Below are 25,047 nucleotides of genomic sequence, written 5' to 3'. Positions count from 1 at the left end.
TAAATGGTACGTAAAATTGCACCAAATCAGTTAAACATCCAACAAGAACTACTAACTTTGACTGCACAACTTTGTTTATACGCAAGTGTCACTTTGATGCTGTCGCTCTCTCGAATTCAACCGGTTTAAGCCAAGTTGCTCAATTCTCTCAGTTGCGCAGCTCTCGAAAACTCTCGCTCTCTCGATCCATTCATGCTCCGGGTTGTTCTTTCAGAGTGATGAGTTTTATAGTAGTTGCTTAACTATATGATATTTATTGATTACGGTAATTTTACAATTTTGTTTTATTTTGTAAGGATTGGAATATGTTAACACTTTCTCAAAAATTCAAATCCGTTTGCAATCTGATCCAAAATATCTTCCTTCAAAGCTTCAATTTTCTCTTCAAAGATCATCTTCACGTAAGCAGAAATCTTTTCCCCACTCAAATATTGCTTCAAATCTTCTCTCATTTCATCCAACTGTTTCTTAGCCCAATCGAACTCAACCTCACCATTTCTCTTCAAAATGTCGTCAATTCTACTCAACTGCTTCCCATATTCGGCAAGCTCAAATTCACTGCAAGAAACCTTCCTTTCAGCATCGCAACCTCGTAATTTAAGATCCCCCACAATCTGAACACCTACCCTCACCAAAAGCAACCACCCATCCAGAAAGCTAAACCATTTCGGCGTTTCATACGGCGTGTAGATAAAGGCAAAGTCCTGCCCCTCACAACCGATCGCTGGCCGGCCGTACCAGTGAAACGGAGCACAGCCGTCCATCGGAACCACCGAGTGTGGAGCACGTGGACCGGTTGGCTCTTTGGGAAATACCTCGACCTTGGCCGTAGACTGGTAGCACGTGTAGCTCGAGATGTCCGAGTTCGTTGGGACACAATTTTGAAAGGAGAATGTTTTGAGACTGTGGGGTTGACGTTGTTCTGAATGCGTGAAAGCTACGGAATGGATGTTATCAGATGTTTGTCGCTTGTTGGAATCGTTGAAGTTCCATAGTGAGGACAGATAAGACAACATTCTGTTTGAGAAACTAGCTCTAGAACATCCAGAAGTTGCATTTTCATCACTTCGCTTCGATCGTACCTTAGGACTCGCAGTTCCCAGGTCATTAAACATCTTTTGATACTCACTGTATTCCTTGACCATATAGCTAATCGAGAGCACGTTACCAGCAAGCTGTCTGGCAGGAGAAACAAACTCCGCGATCTGAACAAGCGTAACACCCGGCGGTCCTCGCACGTAGTGTCCCAGCGGTTCGCGATGCTTCATGATCTCTTTGGCGGATTGTTTGGCCTGCTTGAACACCCACAGAGCTTTGTCGTCCAGAACTGCCTTATGAAAGTGCTCATAGATTTCCGGCATCCGGCGGAACGCTGGCTGCGGTCTTGTTGGAGGTGCCAGCTCGAAGAATTGCTTGCGTGGTCCGTGCTTCATGGTAGCTGAAGTTCCCATCAGAATGGTGCTTCCCCCTTCCATCAATGCGACGATCGTTCGGGCATTCCACTGCCACTTCATCGGGTTGAAGGTCATGTTGTTCGCGAACGATCCCGCAAGGTAACCGAATCCAATCGATCCACCAATCACAAATGCCATGTAACCGTACTGAGCCTTTCCGGTGTAGCTTGTCAGCGTTCGAGCTATACCGACCGACCCCGATGGAATATTGACGGCTACAGAGATTCCGGATAGCATACCACTGTAAAGCGCCGGACTTGTAAAATCCCACTGGGCTGGATTCCAGTCATTGGCCGCACCGGCCATTCCCAGATATGCTCCAGCCAGGGCAACCGAAGCCGTGGCAAACGAAGCAAAAGTAGCGCCTCCTAGCGCTGAAAAATACCCGAAAGATGCAACGCCACCGATCGGTAGGACCGCTCCTGCAACAGCCCCCGAAAACATTCCCAAGTAGGTATGTCCCGACTTCCAGTTCCATGCAAGCGGATTCCAGCTTTGATTGACCGAAGCCGCACCCAAGTACGATCCAACGATCGCGAACACAATACAAGCTATCATCAGAGCAAACTCCCCGTCCGGATCGACCATCATAACCGGAGAATTGCCTGCGTACTTGTACGGACTTGGGTACTGGTCCTGAGGATCCGTCTGGTAGAACCTGCCTAGCTCCGGGTCGTACAACCTCGCGTGGTAGTTGTACAGACCAGTTTCCTCGTCAAACTCCTGTCCCGTGTATTGGTAGGCCACGTGACCATCCGGGTCCGTGTTGTAGAAACGCAGTCGTTGACCATATGGGAGGTAATCGTACGCAGCGACCACCTCTCCGTTCTTCACTACCAACCGGGTAGATCCTTCATGATCGGAGATCACGCTGTAGTATGCATCGTTTCGAATGAACCCAACTAGACCAAGCGGACCGTAGACGTAAGAGGTCAACGTGAACATGGGTTTAGCGTTTCGGGTTAAGTGAACGACCTTGATATCCACCAGGCAACGACCTTTATCGTCTCTGATGTAATACGTCTCGGTACGCTTCCCCGAAGCAGTTACAACCTTCTTTACGTTTCTCTCGCCCCTGATGTCATAGCCAAGCTGAACAGTGGTTCCATCTTTCAATGTGATCCTGGACGCACGATCAACCAGGTGATCGTACTCTATAGAGATTATATTTTTATGATCAGCTTGAATTATGTTGCCAACCGAGTTATATCGTATATTCATCGCGTTACTGGTATCCTGCTTTACACTCTCGATCTTGTTCGTAAATGGTTGATACTGCAGCTCAAATCGTTGATATCCAGTGTAAAACTTCTTATGATTACCGTTGGGATCAATATCAAACGACTGAACGTCACCGGGCGAAGGATTGGCGATTGATCCAACCGTTGATATTTGAATACGTGTTGAGGGATCTTCCTCGTTCGTGAAATACCTTGCAACAGTCATTTCTCCGTGACTTCCATAATCGTAGGCATGACCGTACTTACGAGGGTATCCTTTCTTCAACAAAAGTGCCGAGATCTTTTTCAACAACCGACCTTTTAAACATTCACTTCTAGGGTCTTCTGTGTTTAATGTTCTGATCGCTTTGAAATTGTCGTCAATGTATCCCAACTCCTTCAACTTTTTGAAACACTCGGTAGCTTTCAAAATTCTTGAGTCACTTTCTACCAGATCATCTGTAGTCATTCTTAGCAGATTCTGGTTACCTTTGCTATGCCACTTTGCTTTGAAGGTCGTTCGAAGAATGGATCCGTCACCCTCGTTATCTCTGTTATACCCGCTTCCCTTAGCATAGTCCAACGTTTCCGTTAGATAGCTGCTATCGATTTTAATCATGTTTCCTGCTGGATCATACCCGTAAACTTGCTCAAACTTGTCTTTTTCAGACCTAGGTAAATACACAACCTTCTGAACCTTACCACGTGGCGTATGCTCAATCTTCGCAAAATGCATCGGATCGGTCGGCGTTCCAATGGCAACGACCTGCCCCTTCAAATTATGCGTGTAGCTGATAACCAGCTTCGTCCCTTTGAACTGAACCGGATAGCCAACCTCATTGACGTTACCTCTCTCGTAGCCGAACACGACATCCAGCGTTTGGTTTGTCTCAGTCGGATGCAGGTACGACCTACCCAGCACTTCTCCATCGCCGCCGTAGAAGACAGTCTCCGTTGTCTTCCCGTTGGGATCAACCTTCAGGGTAGTTTGCTTGCGTCCGCGAAGATACGACCTCGGCTCGGTCTCACCGTAGTCAAACTGGATGTAGTTCTGTGATGTAATGGGGTAGTCGTCCTTGTTCGAGTTCTGCCTCAACTCTTGCGTGGGTTTGTACGTGTCTAAAATTCCGAACTCAAAGACCTCACCGGATGTCGTATACTTGTAGTAGAATACTCTATCAACAGTGCTTTTGACGTCGTAATGCACCAAGAATCTCAACTGTTTCCGCTCGTTGTGCAAAAACTCGTACTTGCCTGCGTCTGGTGTTTCTTTGCTAGTAATCTGCAAATCTGCGTTATACCTCTTAAGAACGCGCCACTTGGATCGAGTCGATTCATGTTTTCGCAGAAATGTTTGAAGATCTTCAGTTGCTTGCAACGTCCTTGCATGCTGATGAAAATTTGGTGGCAGAACCTCCTCAAGATTCCCAGCTTCATCGTAACCGTAAGTCGTGAGGATGTGATCATATCCGGGAACGGCAACGTACTCCGCGACCTTGAGATCGCGGTTGTCCATCACGATTGTATTGATTGCACCATTCGGAAGGTGCTTCACCTCGTACCGGAAGCCGTTCGAGGGTGGGAAAAGGAGTTGTAGAAAGTTGCTGTTAGAGGATTTGCTGAAGGATATCGCTCGTTTTGAGTTGATATTGTTTTCTTTGCCGGGGAATCCCACTTTGGTGCGAATCTCCAGGGGACACTTCAAGTACTGGGTCGTAGTGAAGGGATACTGCTGGTATTCAGAGGCAGTGCTGGTAACAAGTGATCCAGAAACTACTCCGTTTGAATCAATAATGAAATTGGATCGATAGTGCAGAACCTGGTTGCTCAAAGCGTTGATCACAATGCGTGACCAAACGGACTCAACAGTCTTGCGACCCAAAGAATCGTACGAAAAACCACGAATTAATAGATTGTTACTGTCTTCAACGCTAATCTGCTGTAACGGATGTCCTTTTGTGTCACTATACTCCACAAGAAGATCGAAATCTTTCATAACTATTAGGTCTCGTAGTTCAACGTCATTGCTGCCCTCGATGCTCAGCTGTTTTGATCCAGTCCACTGCAGTTTATGATCTTTGATTAAATTTCCATTGATCCAAACAGAGTAGAATTTTGAGTATCGCAAGATAACTGCTTCGCCTTGTATTTCTTGAATAACTACGGGAGCATCTCCTACTCCAAATGTTATTTTCAAACTTTTATGGTTATTATTTTGAAACATGAATCGAATACCTGCACTGCTACAGTCCGTCAATAGCTTCTTCAGCTTCATCTTACTGGGATTGTTGAATACAACTCGCTTTGATGAAAACTTCAAACCATTATCAATCTCCCAAATTTGTCGCAAAGTATATGGAGACATTGCTTCCAAGAATCCCATTGACGGATAGATTTGTACCATTGATTGGACCTGTAGTTTACCAATCCCAAACAGTTTGGAATACGTCAACAACTTTACAACGTTTCCGTTTTCATCAATCTCTCCAATCTTGCGTCCCAGATAATCGTACAAAACTTGAGCTGCTCGGCCATTGTTTCTTAGAAATCCAATTGGTTTGGCGCTGGTCTCATCGTATACGGTAGCTTCGAAATTGAAGTCCAGTGGAGAGAACCGTACGTGATCAATATCCAGAAATTCAAAGTTCGTTGACGAGAAAGTGACCTTTACAGATTGTGATCCTTGCGGGGTTGCTTCTTGATTTAGGAGAGCCTCAACGTAGAACCACTCATTGATTTGATCCTTGATCACACCTTTGAAAGATCTTTGATGAACCCTTACGGTCAGAGTATCTGTCTCTGATCCAACAGAAAGACCCTTATCAACTCTGATCCAAGAGCTTACTACAAACGGTTGTTTTAAGTTGGGAACAACATACGATCCTTCAAGTGTATCAGAAGACTTCAACTTGTAATAGCTGTTTCCTGTACCTGCAAAGTTGCCTCGAATTACTTTTGATTCATTGATATTCCAATGATTTCTTTTCAAATTTTCATACTTTTCAAATCCTATAAAGTCAACCTGTTGTGAATCTAATTTATATGGATAAAAATCCACAATGGGATTGATTCCAAACTTATCGAACAAAACGCAACATTCGTTCAACCTCGGAGCTTTATCCCTCTTCTCCTGTTCACCTTTATAATTTTCTGCCACGATTTTGTTCTCGGCATCAAACACCCTTACAGTTCGTGTTTGATCAACAAAGTTTGTAGTTTGTTCAAAGTAGCCGTAATCTACACCGGGATACATCTTGACGACTTTGAAGGCCACACTGCTCCCGAGAATAACCGCAGAGTTGGTGTCAAATTCGTACTTGTTTTTGCTAGGTCCTTGCTGTTCAGCAACAATTACGCTCGTTTTAAAGTGACTATGCTGATCCAGTGCTCGCAATGGAATGATTACCGTTTCGTTCTTGGAGTTATCGACTTGTCGAGTGATCAACAGTCTACCAGTGGACTGTTTCAGCACGGATCCTTGAATGTCTAGCGCATTCCCTAGTTCTGAGCCAGTATTCCTTAGTGTCAGTACCTTGTACTTGTCACCCTTCTTGTAGGCTAAGTAAAAGGGGAGTTTGAAGAGCACGTGGTCTAATCTTGTGATGTCTAAATTTTTGGTAAATTTTGGACCTTTGAGCTTGATATTTGCATTCTTACTTTCTTTGGTTAGGTGAATTGCCTTGGTGATCTTCAAGTTGATCTTTTCCAACGTTATATCTGACTTATCAACGTCTTTCAGCTGGATTTGCCTTCCATCGAATGATATCTTCTTTGTCCCGTAGACAACTTCATCTCCAGCTCTGAACAACTGAAATTGTTCGAAATCTATCGGAAGCTTTAAATATCCAAGAACATAAGGATTGTATTCCTTTTTATCTGTGACATACGCGTCATGCTTGTCGATCGAAAGCTCCCACTTGTTTTTATTATTAACAAATTTGAATCCATAGTGATGCTCTGTATTGTCATATCCCTGGAGATTAACTTTTAAATTTAGTGTCCAAGAATTTAGGTCTAGTCCTATCAACTTATGTTCTTTTGATTGATCCTCAACCAGCGTATACACATCTTGCAGTATGAAAGTGTGTAGAAAAGTTTCAAATTTACCATTGTTTAAAGAAAGTTCTCTGACTGTCAAAAAATTATTGACCATTGCGATTCCTCCTCGAATCAAAGAATCCAATAGATCATCTTTGTACTTTTGCAAAGATTCTTTCGTTTCTCTTGGATAGGATAAAATGTTGAACTTTTCTACTAAAGAAATTGTTTTGGCTGTAAAGTCTCCTGATTTTAGTGTCCTTTCCACAAATGTATTTTCTTTCGCAGAAAAACGATGCATAAATATGCCTGAATCACTAAAGTATACAATTCCTCTACTAATGAACGTAACTCCCAAATGATCCTTAGCCTTCAATTCTTGTTCGACTCGCTTGAAATCTGTCAAACTTGAATTCAGCTCAAAAATTGAAAGTTTAAATTTCTGATCCTTACCCCTATGAACCAACATCCAATATCCATCATAGGCAACAAAATCTACCAACTTGTGATAAGATTGCTCCTTATGTTGCTTCCAAGATTCCTTGTGCTTTACGTGAGGGACAACCGCGGTTGTGCTCTCACTCCTGGCGATCACCACAAAGTACTGCGATTGCGTTAGCACGTTTAAACTTTTAATATTTTCCTTTAAATTGATGGGATCAACTAGAACATTTCTTGCAAGATCATCGGAAGCGTTTATATCTAGAGCTTGAATGTTTATGGTTTTATTATGATTTATGTTAGCTACCAACGTGTAAGTAGGACCTGAGTATACGAACGATCCATCTGAGAATCTTTTCTCTACTTGTTGGGACTTTATAGATATTTCTTTATAATTGTAAGCATGTGTTTCTCCTGATGGCATTACAATGTTTGTAATCTTATAATTTGCATATTCAAGCTTTAAAATTGCCTTACCCTTATCGACTATTTCCTTAAGTGTTTGATCCTGATTGTACTTGATTGTTATATTTTGGAAGTATTTAGCTGTTTCTACGTTAAATCCTGAAAGCTGGAAACTATCTTCAAAATTTGTACTTAAATTATCATTATCACTTTTTACACCAGAAACAACTTTCCTAAAGTTGAATTCAACCTTGACATCTTCACTAGTATCTTCAATCTGCTTCAGAACGATTGCCTTAGTATAACTAACCAACCCCTTCACCACTACCATATCGCTTTCATAGCTATACCGGACCTCCGATCCTCCCTTATTCATCGAAGTTTTGCTCAAATACCACTCCAGCGGTCGTCGCACCACCGAATCCCTATCGCTTCCCTTACCATTCCAGTTGGGCCACCCCAGCGTCCAACGCACGGCCCGCTCATCCTCTCCATACGTGCACGTCACATCCCTCAGCTTGATCTCCCACCGTCCAGCTTCCCCCCGATCCTTGTGATAAACCACCTCAGTCCCATTGAACGCAAAATGCTCTCGCCGATCCCCAGACCTCACCCACTCCAACCGGACCTTCGTCTTATCGCTGACCAAAAAGTACTCAAAGTCCTCCTCGAAAACCCCGTCCTTACGATCCACGTAGATAAAGTCCACTGATCTGGTCCAATGCCCCACTCCCAGCACTCCAACTGCTTCAGGATCGACGTCCGGTTGATCGTAGTAGAACGAGTGCCGTATCGGAACGCCAAACTTGGCTCGTAGATCGATGATCGGAAGCTGGAAGCTCAGCCGACCCGTGGTCCGATCAACTCCGGTTGCGATCGAGGAGGTGTCCAGGGTTTCACCGAGCCAGAGTGATCGCTTGGTGATTGGTTGTTGAAGGACTCTCTGCTGGATCGAACGATCCAGTGTTACCATAGACGCGTAATTGGGAGGTTTGATCTCCTGCTGTTTCGGTACAACTCTAGCAGGTACCTTCTCAATGGCAACGACTACGGAATCAATCACAGTTCCGTTGTTCACCAGCAAAGTAAGTTGGTCGCGTTTGAGGGTTGCCCCCAGTACGGCCCCATGCTTCATGTCTAGCGGTATCGAGGACTCGAATGGTACTTCGGATGCACAGTTCTCGCTCACTCCATAAGCTGCGATACCGTTTGGTCCCGTGAAGATCAGGAATGCTTTACCGTTGTCTTTGACGACCTGCACTGCGTTCCAATGTGCATCGGTCCAACCTTTCTCGGTGGAGAAGTTTTGGTCGAAGCATAGCAAGTCTAAGACATCACCACTAAACTTGTAAACGTATAGTCCAAGATTACTTGCAAATAAGTAAAATTTACTTGCATTGATCTGTACAACAAACACTTTTTTCGGCGATTCTGGTATCATATCTCTAAACTTTTTAGCGATCACTTCTTCCTTTATTTTGTCACTCTTAAGTTGCAGTCCCACAAAACCCTTCTTCTTACGAATTGCAAAAAAGTCGTACTGAGAGTCGTTGAACTCAGCGAATACCTCCCCAGTTCCCGTATAGTCAACGATCTTAATCGATCTTAAATCCTTATCAATGCACTCAAACATAACGTTTTCTTCTTCTAATGATACAACAAGCATGGATCCTTCAGAACTTTTCGATTGAACATATTTCATCTCGTTTAAATCGTTCTCATCGAAATCGCCAATTAAAGAATCACTTTTCTGAATCTTAATGTTCGTTACACCACTTTTTTCAATTTTGTAAAGAGAAAGTCCTTCCTTTTCTCGCACCACCAACACGGTCTGCTTGTTTCCCGACTCAATCACGGTCCATGGGAAATATTTGCCAACATCCGGAGACTTGAACACGTTATCAAAAGTTTTAGTTTTCATATACCGTCCACCACTCTCCTTGAAGCACACCAAATCGTTGCCCACACGAGTGAAAACTCGATCGCCAACTTTCACGGAACTTCTTACCCTGGAATCACCCATTTTCACAGGTATAAGGGATGAGTTCTCCTTGAAAACAAGTCTGGATTTCTCCATAGCTCTGCTCGATTCTAACCTCGATCACTGCACGTTGGAATTTGAAGTCGCGATGGACTCCTTTTATATGGTCGAAGAACAAACCCCGTTCGATGATAGATACCTGATCAAATACATATGTTTGAACAGCTAGGAAATCAGTGTAACATAAGTGTGCAATGCAAGATTGTTGCAATCTAGACATCTAGAGTTTTACTTTGAAAGGTCTTATAAACATAGTGAATCCCATACATTATAGGATATTTAAAAAAAAACTCTAGATTTGTAAGACGGGATTTTTTCGAACTAGAGGTTACAAAAATCGGAAATCGGTCTTTTTTGAATTTTAGTTTTTGTATTTTTTTATCCGGCTGAAACTTTTATGGTGCTTTCGGTATGCCCAAAGAAGCCATTTTGCATCACTAGTTTGTCCATATAATTTTTCTTACAAATTTGGCAGGTGGTTGGTCAGTTTTTTGTTTGACACTTTTTTAGTTTGTATCCCGTTGCACAGTGGGAAAAAAGGGCCCAAAAAATTACCGCAACATGATTTCGCGCAAACCATCGATTGCTATACACCAAAAGCTTCGTTTTTGCACCAGGAACAATAATCCGGTGAAAAATCGCACTGCACGGACCGGTGGCCGGAGTACAGGCCACAGGAAGATCCGGATTTTTGGAAAAAGTATCTAATTTGTCCAATTGTGAACTAATACGCTTTCTTCTATCATAAATAGTCATGCAAAAATATCATAGAATAATATTAAATACCATAGGACCCATCGGAACCGGTTCCACCGATCTCCGGTGGCCACATCCGGAACCGCAGTGGGAAACAGCATAAACTAGTCGTGCGACGTATCAAACTTCTTGATTTTGGATGGAGAGTATTTTTAAGATGTATTTTTGCCTCCTTGACCGGTTCCCAGGTTCTCCGGTGGCCACATCCGAAGATCATATTTGGCAAATTCTCAAAACCACTCTTGCGACATATCAAACTTCATGTTTTTAAAAGAGGAGTGTATAACTCATGTCCCCATCCAAAATCAAGAAGTTTGATACGTCGCACGACTAGTTTATGCTGTTTCCCACTGCGGTTCCGGATGTGGCCACCGGAGATCGGTGGAACCGGTTCCGATGGGTCTTATGGTATTTAATATTATTCTATGATATTTTTGCATGACTATTTATGATAGAAGAAGGCGTATTAGTTCACAATTGGACAAATTAGATACTTTTTCCAAAAATCCGGATCTTCCGGTGGCCTGTACTCCGGCCACCGGTCCGTGCAGTGCGATTTTTCACCGGATTATTGTTCCTGATGCAAAAACGAAGCTTTTGGTGTATAGCAATCGATGGTTTGCGCGAAATCATGTTGCGGTAATTTTTTGGGCCCTTTTTTCCCACTGTGCGTTGGTTGGTCAATGTCAAACTAAAAAGTGACGGAATGTCACTTTTTACACGGCGCTCACGCACACTATAAAAAAAAACCCAATGTAATATCACCAGAGCCTTTCTTACAAAATCAGCCCTCTGTCACTGCCGCCATGTTTATGAAACCAAAATATATGATGACGAACATCAAGAAAACAAAGAAGAAAACGAAAGTTTCTGCTGTCAGATTTTAGAAAATAAACAAAGCGCGCAAACAATTCTTAAGTTATGTACTTTTTACATGTTGAATTCTCATTCTTTTAATGGCCCAGGGTCATTAAAAGAATGATTCTTCCGCGTAGATTCTAAGATTTTTTCAATCTTGAATTCCCCGGTCCATTCGAGGGTTTCCTTTAAATTGGTAGATCGTTCAGGTTACTTACTCCACGCATCAGAGCAGCTTCTTGTCGGATTCTTGCCCCCACACAAATAGGAACCAGTTCCGGTTCCGGTCTTCGGAAGAGATAAAATCACTTCCGCTTTTCCGGCTGCTCGTCCCACCAGCCGATTCCTTTTTCGTTTCCAGTATACTAATGCGTGGGCTCTTCGAGGTTTTGGTGACTGTCAAACGTTCTGGGCATTTACAGTGGTGCCAGGGGGCTGTACAAAATGATGAAACTCCGACAAATATATTGGTGCAATTAATTTTTCAGAAACAAAATGATACCACCCAGTGAGAATTTGACCTAAAGCTTCAAATATTTTTAGGCTAAACCTCAAATGCTAAATGCTATATCTCTCGAAATACATTTTGGAAAAGCTTCAAATTTTGGGCCCAATCAGTTTATGGCGCATGTTTTCCAATGGATTTTTGTTTGAAACTGAATTCGTTTAATTTCATAGTGTTATCTGTAAAATTGTCCAAAAAATACCTCAAAAATGGCTTTGACCACATTTATTGGTCGAAAATTGTGAATCGAATGGCTACAAATCTGAAATATAAAAATTGTGGGTTTTAGACCATCTCCACCGGGCGCGCGCAGTAAGGATTTGGAAGCGCTCCACCATCACTCATCCCCACACCGGTCGCTCATAAACGCGCTCATAAAATAGCAGCTCGACCCTCGGTGAACAGCGGGTGACCAAATTTAGTCGCCCGCTAGTAACGCGCACAAATATTTGACATCTGCTTGAAGTGAAAGGAGAATCGAGATTTTTTTTTTGAAATGGACTTTTTTTGGTACCACGGAACTAGACATTGATAATGGACATTTTCATTGGGCTGGCCACAACCCGGATTGACCCAGATTCCCCAGGGGATGTTCCGTTGAGCTTACATTGGCGGTACCAATGAATATGAACAATGTTGGTGTCAAACTTCAAGATTTTTTAAATCGCGTATGAACATTTCGAAAATGGACATTGCGAGTGGACTTGCCACAACCCGAATTGGTCCCAGTTTCCCCGGGGATGTTCCGCTGAGCGGACATTGGCGACACCGAATGAATATGGGCAATATTGGTGTCAAACTTCACGGTTTTCAAAATCACATATGAAAATTACGAAAACTGACATTTTAAACGGACTGGCCACAACCCGGATGGTTCCGGGTTCCCCGGAGGATGTTCCGTTTGAGGTACATTGGTGGCACTGTATGAATATGGGCAATATTGGTGTCAAACTTCACGGTTTTCAAAATCACATATGAAAATTACGAAAAATGACATTTTAAACGGACTGGCCACAATCCGAATTGATCCGGGTTCCCCGGGGGATGTTCTGTTGGAGGGACATTGGCGGCACCGTATGAATATGGGCAATATTGGCGTTAAATTTCAAGATTTTAAAAATCACATATGGAAATTACGAAAATTGACATTGTGAGTGGACTGGCCACAACCCGAATTGATCTGGGTTCCCGCAGGGATGTTCCGTTGCACGGGGATTGGCGGCACCGTATGAATATGGGCAATATTGGTGTTAAAATTCACGATTTTCAATATCACATATGAAAATTACGAAAATTGACATTTGCAGCGAACTGGCCACAACCCGGATGGTTCCGGGTTCCCCTGACAATGTTTGGTTGAAGGGACATTGAAGGAATTTATTTTTTGAATTAATTTAAATTGTGGATTGTGGATGCCGGGACCCGTGGTGTAGGGGTAAGCGTAGTTGCCCCTCACCCAGTCGGCCTGGGTTCGATCCCAGACGGTCCCGGTGGCATTTTTCGAGACGAGATTTGTCTGATCACGCCTTCCGTCGGACGGGAAGTAAATGTTGGCCCTGGACTAACCTAGAGGTTAGGTCGATAGCTCAGTCCAGGTGTAGGAGTCGTCTCCCTGGGTCCTGTCTCAGTGGAGTCGCTTGTAGGCAGTTGGACTAACAATCCAAAGGTCGTCAGTTCGAATCCCGGGGTGGATGGAAGCTAAGGTGTAAAAAGAGGTTTGCAATTGCCTTAACAATCAAGCCTTCGGACATCTAGTTTCGAGTAGGAATCTCGCAATCGAGAACGCCAAGGCAATGCTGTAGAGCGAATAATTTGATTTGAATTGGATGACTGTAGAAAAAAAAAGATATTTCTTTACAACTTCAATATTTGTTATTTATTCATTTGTGCCGATAATGTCCCTTCAACGAAACATACTCCGCGGAACTCGGACTGATGCAGTTTGCGACGAATAAACTCAATATGTTCATTTTCGTAATTTCGATAGGTGATTTTGAAAATCGTGAAGTTTAACACCAACATGTTCATATGATACCGCCATATCCTTTCAATGGAACTTCCCCCGGGAAACCCGGAACTACCTGGGTTGTGGCCAGTCCACTCAAAATATCAGTTTTCGTAATTTAAATGTGATTTTGAAAATCGTGAAGTTTGACACCAATATTGCCCATATTCACACTGTGCCACCAATGTCCGCTCAACGGAACATCCCCGCGGGAACCCGGACCAATTCGTGTTGTGGCCAATCCACTGAAAATGTTTATTTTCGTAATTTTCATATGTGCCGCCAATGTCCCTCAAATGGAACATCCCCTGAGGAACCCGGAACCGTCCGGGTTCTGGCCAGTCCGTTTAAAATGTCAGTTTTTGCAATATTCATATGTGATTTTGAAAATCGTGAAGTTTGACACCAACATTGTCCATATTCATTCGGTGTCGCCAATGTCCCTCCAACGGAACATCCCCCGGGGAAACCGTAACCATCGGGGTTGTGGCCAGTTCGCTGCAAATGTCCATTTTCGTAATTTTCATATGTAATTTTGAAAATCGTGAAGTTTGACACCAATATTGCCCATATTCATTCGGTGTCGCCAATGTCCGCTCAGCAGAACATCCCCGGGGGAACTTGGACCAATTCGGGTTGTGGCAAGTCTACTCGCAATGTCCATTTTCGAAATTTTCATCTGCGATTTAAAAAATCTTGAAGTTTCACACCAACATTGTTCATATTCATTGGTACCGCCAATGTACGCTCAACGGAACATCCCCCGGGGAATCTGGGCCAATCCGGGTTGTGGCCAGCCCAATGAAAATGTCCATTTTCATAAATTTTCATGTGTGATTTCGAAAATTACGAAATTTGACACCAATATTGCCCATATCCATACGGTGCCGCCAATGTCCTCCAACGGAACATTCCCCGGGGAACCCGGACCAATCCAGGTTGCGGCCAATCAAGTTTTTTTTTGGAAATAATTACTTCTGGCTTTGAAGATTTTGGCAAATTGGTCATGCCAATAAATTAAAACAAATTTTATTTCGAAACGTCAACATAAGCTGATACTCACCCCCGGTGGGGTTGGCTGTAACTATTTTACCAACCCGTTTTATCAACGACCGGTGTGGGAAGGGTGACTAAACTAAAATAGTAGCGCTGTGGGTGAACAAAATAGTCACTCAGTTATGTGCGCACCGGTGGAAATGCTCTTACGAGCGGTTTTCCAATGATGGAGGACACAAATTTTTAAGAGCGGATACAGACATCGCTCAAGTATTTCAGAAAAAGAGCTCTCAAAAATCAGACTTTATGTTCCGGGTTTCGGGCCAAAATTCAATCGAAAGAGCGCATTTAAACCTTCAATTTAGTAATAGGATTTTTTTGTGGGACGATTCCTCGCCACGCACGATTTTTTTTAAGATTTCCGAGAAAAGCGTTTTTTCAAAAGCAAATCTTGAACCTTTCTTCTGTAAGAAAGGCAAAACTTTTGATTGTGTGTGTGAACTCCGTGTAAAAGAGGTGTCAAACTAAAAAGTGACCCTGTTCGTTTGACAACCGTAGGGGTAAAACCATCGTATGAAGTGTATGAATTTCAGAAATCTGTATCTTTTGAAGGAATGTTTTGATCGATGAGGTGTCTTCCGCAAAGTGGTAGGTATGAATTAGGACTACACTGAAAAAAATTTATACACGGTAAAAAAAATTTGGTGATTTTTGATTTAACTTTATGTCACTTGACCCACTAGATTTGCAAAAAAAATAATTTTTTTTTAATTTTTTATATGTTTCAGGGGACATCAAATGCCAACTTTTCAGAAATTTCCAGGTTGTGCAAAAAATCTTTGACCAAGTTATGAATATTTTAATCAATACTGCCTTTTTTATCTAAATATTGGTCGCAAAAATTTCTCAACTTAATTTTTCGATATAAAATCAAATTTGCAATCAAAATTACTCTAGTGAAATTTTGATAAGGTGCATCGTTTTCAAGTTAAAGCCATTGTTAGGTAACTTTTTTGAAAATAGTCGCAGTTTTTAATTTTTTTTTTTTTTAATTTGTGCTCATGTTTGGCCACCTTTGAAAAAAATATTTTTGAAAAGCTGAGGAAATTCTCTATATTTTGCTTTTTTGAATTTTGTTGATACGATCCTTAGTTGCTGAGATATTGCCATGCAAGTGTTTAAAAACAGGAAAATTGATGTTTTCTAAGTCTCACACAAACAACCCACCATTTTCTAATGTCGAAATCTCAGCAACTAATGGTCCGATTTACAATGTTAAAATATGAAACATTCGTCAAATTTACCAACCTTTAGAAAACAATATTTGCAAGGCCCAAGGTAATAGTTTTTTATTGTGATTTTATTTTTAAAATAAAACAAGCTCGTTCATTTCGTCCAGGAAGCATTATTTTTTATTCGTGCAATTTAGGCTTTTTCCAACGAAAATGTTCACCAGATCGATCGAAAACAATGTAATTTCATCAAATTTGTTGCGAGAAATAAATAAACCTGAAACTAACCAAGAAACTTCTGAGAATCATCACATCCTAGTCGGTTTTAGAGTATGTCGTAGTGGATACTTTTGGACTCAATATCGTATTTTTTTCTCTAAAAACGGAAATTCATCTGCTCTGATTGCACTAAAAAATAAGAAGAAAATGAAACTCTACCCACTTTGTGGAAAATCAACCCTTTCTCGCTATCTCATCATGCAACTTCGTACTTTATTAGTAAACTTGCTGTTTGTTTCCCTCTCTAAATAAAATCTGATTCGCAGTGTAAAAGTGTGACTTGTGTTTGTGTCTATGTACGTGTGTGAACTCGTGTGTGTAAATGGGGAGGGTGTGGCGGCTGTGAGGTATCTTGGGTCTACTTAGTTCCTAGCACTTTGTTCACCGCGAGGACAACGTCGGCGGGTTGGGGCAGTGCCGCTGCTTCCAGCGTCTTGGCATAAGGCATCGGGACGTCCACTCCTACGTAAATTAGAAGAATGCGAGTTGAGTTGGGGGAATTAAGTCGAGTTGAGGGATCAAGTACCTGTCACACGCCAAACCGGAGCGTCCAGATGGAAGAACGTTTCGTGTTCCATAATTCTTGCGCAGATCTCGGAGCCGACACCTGTTGGAAACAAGATGTTAAGATTCTTTGACTGGACACATTTTAAATAAGCCAACTCACCGCTCTGTGGCCAGCCCTGCTCAACGGTCACCAGGTGGTGCGTCTTTTGTACCGATTTGAAGATCGTATCCGAGTCCAGCGGGCGCAACGAGCGCAGGTTGATGACCTCACACTCGATGCCCTTGCCGGCGAGCTCGTTGGCCGCCAGCAGGGCCGTTTCGACAGCCTTGGCGTACGCCACCAGGGTGACGTGCTTGCCCGGTCGCATGATCTTGGCCTTGCCGATCGGCAGAACAAACTCCTTGTCCAGCACCTGGTCCGACACGGGGAAGCCCTGGCCGTAGACCATTTCGTTTTCCAGCACCACCACCGGATCCGGATCGCGGATGGCCGCTTTCAGAAGACCCTTGGCGTCCTCGCTGTCGTACGGAGCAACCACCTTCAAGCCAGGGCAGTGCGAGTACCAGGCGCCGAAGCACTGTGAATGCTGAGCTCCCACACCGGAGGCGGCTCCGTTCGGTCCGCGGAACACGATCGGAACGTTCACCGTACCGGCAGACATGTAAAAGGTTTTGGCAGCCGAGTTGATGACCTGCAAGGGACCAAACGCTGAACAACTCAAACATTGAAAAGAGTCCTTAACTCTTCATACCTGGTCAATGGCCTGCATCGAGAAGTTGAACGTCATGAACTCGCACACCGGGCGGAGGCCGGCCATGGCGGCGCCGACCGCGATACCGGTGAAGCCCATCTCCGTGATGGGTGTGTCGATGACGCGCTTGTCGCCGTACTTTTTCCACAGACCGCGGGAGACCTGCGTGCGTTCAAGGAGGGGGGGGGATTAGATTTGATTCTTTTGAAAGTTCTTCTTTGATAGGTGGGATTTTGACAAAACCAAGGTTGCATCTTTTTTTTTAATCCACAACCTATGAAAACACTGATTAGATAACTGACTTACTGACAAAACCCATGCCAAAACATCACTTTTCGGCCAAATCCTAACACGAACCATATTACTTTACTTTTACTGCTCGGACAACCTCCGGTCCATGAGCTGTCTCCAGGTGCGTTGCCATCTAACTCAGTTGTGGGCTGCTTCTTCCCAATTCCGACTCGGAACTTCCACACTTTCCAGATCTTCCTCCACTTGGTTCAACCACCTAGCATGTTGCGCCCCCCACCGCCAAATCCAACGCGTCCGGCATTCTTGCGACTTGTCCAGCCCACCGGATCTGGCCAGCCTTGACGCCTTTCTCCTCCATACATTGTTCTCACGTGCGCCAAAGATCTTCCTAAGCACTCGCCGATCTAAAACTTTTAGCGCTTGCAGGTCCTCCTCGAGCATCGTCCACGTCTCGTGCCCGTAGAGAACGACCGTTTTTATCAGCGTTTCGTACATGGTGCACTTTGTACGTCGGGTAAGGTAACCAGACCTTAAGGTCTTATGGAGTCCATAGTAGGCACGACCACAGGAGATGATGCGCCTCCGAATTTCACTGCTGCAGTTGTCACCAACGATCCTAGGTACACAAACTCCTCCTCGAACGTCACACTCGGTCCCATGTCAGCTTTAAGGGTTCAGCAGATACTTTGTCTTCGCAACATTCACCCTCAATCCAACCTTCTCCTCTTCCCGCTTCAATTCGGTGTACTTCATAGCCACCTCCTCGAACGTTCTGTCGACAATGTCCATGTCGGCGGCATAGCAGATGAACTGGCTGGACCGGTTGATAATCTTGCCCCGCTTGTTGAAGCCCACCCGCCTCATAACTCCTTCCAGAACAATGTTGAAACAGAGGCCGGAGATACCAACGATCGATCGGGTCGGACATCGCACCCGAAATCTTCACGCTGCACCGTGCCCCGTCCATCGTTGATTTCACCATTCTGATCAGTTTCCCGGGAAAGCCGTTCTCGTACATGATCTTCCATAGCTCATCGCGATCGAACGAGTCGCACGCGGCTTTGAAATCGATGAACATTTTTGGAGGATTTGGCGTAGCAAAAGATTTGATCCGTCGTCGATATCCCCTCCACGAAAATCCTTTGCTCGCTCCGACAGACGACAGAAAATGATCTGAGACAGCACCTTGAAGGCCGCGTTGAGAATAGTGATGGCACGGTACTCCCTCTTCCCACTGCTCCGGTAGCTGTTCTGTGTCCCAGACCTTGACTATCAACCGACGTAGACAGGCCGCCAGCTTGTCCCGGCCCATCTTGATGAGTTCCGCACCGATACCATCCTTTTCCGTTGCTTTATTGTTCTTCAGCTTCTTGATGGCAACCTTAACTTCCCTCATTGTGGGTGCTCGTCCCCGCCGTCCACCATACCGTTGCCATGTATTGCTTCCACCTTTCGATCATCTCAGGCTCGTCCGTCAAGATTCCCCCGTCCTTATCCCGGCACATTTCAGCTCGCGGCATGAACATGTTCCGGGATTTACCGAAGTTTCTTGTAGAACTCACGCGTTTCATTGGAGCGATACAGCTGTTCCATGTCCTGGCATTCCAACTCTTCCAATCGACACTTTTTATCCCGGAAGAGGTGGGTTTGCTGTCTTCGCAACTGTTTGTACGACTTCTTGTTTCCACGACTGTTATGCCGCAGCCACTTGTCCCACGTTGCTTTCTTCTCGTCCCAAATCGCCTGACATTCCTCGTCGAACCAGCCGTTCCGTCGAAATCAGTCTCTTACTTACTGTTACCTACTGAGATACTTAAACTTGAAGTCTGTGAGTGGGAAAGGCTAGCAAAGAATTATAGTTTTTGCAAAGTATTAAAACGGAATTACAGGGAAAGTCTTGAGAAAGACTATGCTAATGTTAGGTACAATCAATAATCTCACAAAGCAAGATAATGCACAATTCCTGCGTGTTTTTTCCCGTTCTAGCAAAACTGCATCAATCTATACGCTCTAAATGTAAACAAAACCCTCGTCATCGCTGCCTTCGTCAGCCGGCAGGAGGGATAGGCAGATTGCAAGCGGCAGAGATAACCTTCATCGTATTTGTGCGAATCTATGCGGCTTCAACTTTCTCCACCCTCCCCCTTCACCCCCCCACTGAACCCATCACCACCACCACCCACTGACATCTACACAAAGTTTACGTAACTTTGCTGTCCCTTCCTAAAACCCACCTCTCCGGGGAGGAATGGCCCCGCTTACCTTATACGCTCCGTCGTACTGTGCGACCTCCTCCCCGAGAATGAACACCCGTTCGTCCCGCTCCATTTCTTCGTCCAGTGCCGCGTTGAGGGCATCCCGAACGGTCAACTGCTGGGCCGCAAGGACCTTCGAGGTCGAGAAAGAACGGCGGCACAAGCCGCGCACCGTCGAGGCGAGCATCATCCTGCGAATGGTGGGGGGTTAATCCAAGAGGGGTGGGAGAACCGGAAGCTGGTAACGATACCGGAGGGTTCGCGCGCGCGGATGGGAGGAACGGATAAGTCTTTTTTTTGTAATACGGATGACACGGACCGCGACGACGACGACGACACTTTTGCTGCTCCCTCTGATGCTGGCTGGCCTGAGCTGACACGGGAAATTAATGAGGGAAACGTCATTGAGTTTGTGCAAATTTGGCACCGATTTTGCGAACCAGTGTTTGACAGATTGATAGAACTGTTATACTGTTTTGGTTACGGGATGAATGATCGGGTGGCGTTGGACTACTTTGCATAGGAAGAATCATTGTACAAACTTTTAAAATTATTTGTTTTATGACAAACATTTTTCCACAGAGTGCAAGATGGGCTTAGTATTTTTAATCTTATATAAATTTGATAAATTGAACCAAACGCAGAGTATTTTAGATACTCTTCTCATATAAAATGTAAAATCTCATGTAAAATCGTCTTCATTTTGCATAAAGAAAATCTCAAAATGTCATGTCTAAGAAAATTTATTAATTCCAATGAACAGATCAGTTTCCATTACTGAGAGCTTCTTAAAGATATTTCATGATAATAATTAATAGACGATTTATGAGCTATATACAATCACTTAGCATAGAACAAAGTAAAGTAAAATCGATGAGTTACTTAGAAAAGTACGTAAATTACGGCCGTCATCTACAATAAACTTAGAAAATTTGCTGGCATGATATACACGCGTACGTTTCTATGCAGTTGTTTGTTTACCTAAAGGTTTAATATGGAAACGTCAACTTACGATAGATTTAGATCTTTTTTCTATTTTAGAAGATCAAATCCATTTCCATTGATTCAAATTCCTATGCTAAGTGCCATTTTCTAACTAAAGTAACTGTGGTAATTGCCCATTAGTTTTGCCATGCGCAAAGCAAACTGTCAAACTTTCTGAGCGGTTTTCTCGAAACATCGAATTGATTTTCGGGTGCCACGATATCTCGAGATTAAATGGACCAAATTGGCTAAAATTTAGGATAAAGACTCTTTTTATATGAAAAAAAAAATACAAAAATGTAAATATTGGCCCGATTTGAGATACCGTTTTTTCATGCTGCTTAACTTCTAATAGCTATAGCCAGAGCCGTACCTGGGGTCCACGGCGCCCTTGGCGAAGCTTCAATTTGACGCCCCTACCAATTTTACAAGCATTTTGATAAAATGATATTAATTTTCAATGATTGCTTCAATAAGAGTTTTGATTTCATAAATGCAATTGGAGACCTTAATATGGTTAAATTCAGAATCACAGTTGTTTTATGTTTTATTATTCAAATAATATGAGATAGGTGGAATTGAAAATTTATTATAGGAGTTAAAGTGGCTGAATCGATAATGTTAGCAGGATTTAGTTTTTTTTTAATTTATTTTTCAGATTAATGCATAGAATTAAATAGTTCAATCATGATAAATTTAGCTACAACTTGTTAGCTAATTTTATATTTTTAAGCCTGCAAAATTTGATCTGATCTACACAGCAAAATAGTAGTTATCCAGCTGCGTATAAATGGCCTGGGTGTAAAGCCCATCAGTATGGGAAACCTATTTGACCGAAATGTCAAGCTGTGTGTAATAATAAGTGTCTTTTTTGACGAAGGTGATGTGCAATGCTTTTGCATGCGATTTTACCATCGGATTTGTATTATTAATTTGATTGTATAAGCAAAGAACTTTCCCGGATTCGTAAAATAATGAGCTGATTTTGCTTTGGATTTCATTTTGTTAAATACAAGGAAAAAGGAAAAAAATCCTTCTTCAAAATTGAAAATAATAATAATTCGATGCCCGTGTGCTCCGTGGTGTGCTCTCTTGTTCTATCTAGATAGGAATCCCAGCAAGCTTAGTTCAAAAGAGCACACCGGCATCGAAATATAATCTTTCAACATGCAGCATTTTTGAAGTTTTTGTTCCTCGACTCTGACCAAAACAATAAAAAAGTTAAAAAGTTGAAATTACAGGCCATGGTTTCAACATTTGAATGAAAAAAGTGTTTTAAAATGCATAATACACTTGTCCAGTTGTTTTGCAATCATATGTTTCCAAAATTGCTAAGTAGGGGAACAGCATCTAATTCCAGCGTGCCTCTAATGTTGGCAGGTCAGAACTTTGACATTCAATTAAAGCTTATTAAAAGCGTTTTCAACTGAAATCGAGTGATAAATAGCTCAATGAAGAGTGAGCAAGCAAGTTTCTATCAAAAGTTTTGCAAAATTAGTTGTTTAAATAGTGAAAATCAGCAAATTGGATGGAGTTAGAAGCGAGTGCTTAACCTGCCAAACATACGTGAACTTCCCCTATTGACAATTTTTTTTTGTTAGAAAAAAAGTTTAAAAACATATAAAGATAACAAATTTTTATTCATTTTTAGTGATTTGCCCATACGATATTTGATAATTCATTTATTAATTTTATTTTTTTAAATTATGTTTTGCTTTCATTTTTATTTTCATCAGTACAGTCCAGACTCGATTATCCGAAGCCTCGATTATCCGAAGTTCGATTATCCGAAGGTTTGTATGGGACTTCAGATAATCGAATCACGGACCATTTTTTTTTTCTTTTTCTTGTTTTAAACATTAAATTCGAGTTCTGCAACCCCATTTTAGTCAAATTTGAATAGGTGATAGCCTATAAAATAATAAAATGCATTTTTCAATATTTCAACACCGCCATATTGGCCGCCATCTTGGATTTACAAGTTTTAAATCTCATTAACATAGTTTAGGGGTCATACTTAAGCTCAAAAACAAAAAATTAGGCAACGATAAAAAAATCGTTATTCGATAATCCGAAGTTTCGATTATCCAAAGTGAAATTTTTCCGAGGCCTTCGGATAATCGAGTCTGTATTGATTTGTTATTTTTAATGCGTAAAGTTAAGTTAAGTTTTTTTTTATATATATTCTAGACAAATATTTTTTGCGAAAAACTATACAAATGTTTTCAAACCTTGATAAAATATTTTTTTAATGAAAAAAAAAGTAATTACTTTTTATTACCAAAGCTTTTTAGACGATTTAAATAGTAAACAACACCGGTTAAGCTAAAATTGCAAAAGTGATGTGCTCTGAAAAACATTTTTTTCTTGAGCATATAATGTTGGTCTTATTGATGAAAATTTACAGCAGTTTTCCAATTTCAAAACTCTAGTATTTTGAAAAAGAGTATGCAAATTTCAATGCACGAAGTTGATTATAAAAGGGGAAATCGAGCTGAAAATATTTCAAAGGCCATTTTTTCAACTCAAGAATGTAAAAATTTCAAAAGAAAGGTATATGTTTTAATGTTAAAATAATTCCTATTTCAAAGAAGCTCAAAATATGACAATATTTTTTTCACAATTTGGCTGATTGTGATTTACAGCCAAATTAACGTGAAAATAACATATAGTTGGACATTTTTTTAGTCTGGAAGGTATGACTTAATCTTCATTATACAACGGTCCAAACTTAAACGTGTATTTATTTTGAGAAGCTCTTCTAGAACTCCTTTAACTTTCTGCCACTTGAGCGCCCCCTTCTTTGATGAAAAAATAAATTTAGCATTAAGTATGAATTTTCAAAAACACTTCAGTAGAAATATTCATACAATTGACTTTGGCGCCCCTAAATATTTTTTTTATATTTTAAACCAAATTATCTAGTTATTTGTAATTCTATTTTATAATTCGGCGCCCTTTCTGTTTCAAATATCTAATGAGGATGTTATAGCTGACATGAAAATTTTGTACAATCATCGATTTCGGCGCCCCTCAAGGGCTGGCGCCCTTGGCGGTCGCCAACCGCGCCAACCCCTAGGTACGGCGCTGGCTATAGCTTAAGTTTCACCCGTAAATCAACTCGGTGTTTCGAGAAAATCTGTAATTCTGTAATTTCGGAATACATTCGTCCGGCTTCAGCTGAAGATTCATGCTGTCCCATGTTGCATGTTCGAGAGTAGAACTACGGAAAACCTTGCCGCGAGGAGAGGTGAGTGAACCTGTACACGAGCCACCTACGACATAATTCCTCGGGCGGCCCAGGTCAACTCGAAGTTACCCCAGGCACCCCCAGTGCAGGACACATTGGGGGTAGAAAGCGGATAGAATTTTCAGTGAATACAATAATTATGACAATATAGGTTCATATAATCCTTATTTCTTGATCTTACCTTTTGACACTATCAAACCTAGCAATATTACTATTGCATCTTACCACTCCCTTTTGATAGTGTCAACTTCAAACCTTCATCCATTGTGCAATTAACACATAATTTCCGCTATATTCTTCATGCGTAATCGTCGTATACTTTCTTCGCCTTATTATCACTGAACCATGGCGCGATATTGTTCTCACATTTTTTTTTAAGAAAATTTCCAGAGTTTTTTTTAAGGTCCTATAATCTATTGTGTTTTATAGGACCTATTAAAAAAAACTCTAGATTTATTGATTCCAATGAACAGAACAGTTCCAATTACTGAAAGCTTCTTGAAGATATTTCATTATAGTAATTAATAGACGATTTATGAGCTATATACAATCACTTAGCTTAGAACAAAATAAAGTAAAATCGATAAGTTACTTAGAAAAGTACGCAAATTACGACCGTCATCTACAATCAACTTGGAAAATTGCTGGACTAATATACGTTGCTATTAGAGAGCCTATAAGGAGAGGCGAAATGTCACTCTCAGGGTTCCAATCGAACTGTCAAATCGGGATTCCAATTGAGCAACAAGACCATGCAAGAACAAGGTCGGAATCAATTTAAAATATTTTAAAATATTTTTTGTATGAAAATAGAAAA

The 25,047-nt window shown here is 42.0% G+C and overlaps 3 protein-coding genes across 3 annotated transcripts in view; all 3 read right to left on the bottom strand.

Annotated features, from left to right (window-relative positions):
• The window catches only part of LOC120428233 (zinc finger protein 39-like), a 487,119-nt gene that overhangs the window by 253,141 nt on the left and 208,931 nt on the right, over nt 1-25,047 (bottom strand). The window lies entirely within an intron of this gene.
• Nucleotides 234-9,652, bottom strand: LOC120426919 (uncharacterized). The gene has a single exon (XM_039591723.2). The coding sequence runs from the start codon at nt 9,633-9,635 to the stop codon at nt 309-311; it is 9,327 nt and encodes a 3,108-aa protein (XP_039447657.1). The 5' UTR covers nt 9,636-9,652; the 3' UTR covers nt 234-308.
• Nucleotides 16,105-20,379, bottom strand: LOC120426912 (pyruvate dehydrogenase E1 component subunit beta, mitochondrial). The gene is made up of 5 exons (XM_039591718.1): nt 20,004-20,379; nt 17,490-17,651; nt 16,898-17,429; nt 16,757-16,837; nt 16,105-16,692 (listed from the first exon to the last, which is right to left on the bottom strand). Exons 1-5 carry the CDS (start codon nt 20,184-20,186, stop codon nt 16,589-16,591), a joined length of 1,062 nt encoding a protein of 353 aa, XP_039447652.1. The 5' UTR covers nt 20,187-20,379; the 3' UTR covers nt 16,105-16,588.

This window comes from Culex pipiens, chromosome 2, assembly GCF_016801865.2.
Source record: "Culex pipiens pallens isolate TS chromosome 2, TS_CPP_V2, whole genome shotgun sequence".
NCBI lineage: Eukaryota > Metazoa > Arthropoda > Insecta > Diptera > Culicidae > Culex > Culex pipiens.
The sequence above is the reverse complement of the archived record's forward strand: the minus strand, read 5'-3'. Positions and strand labels throughout refer to the sequence as shown.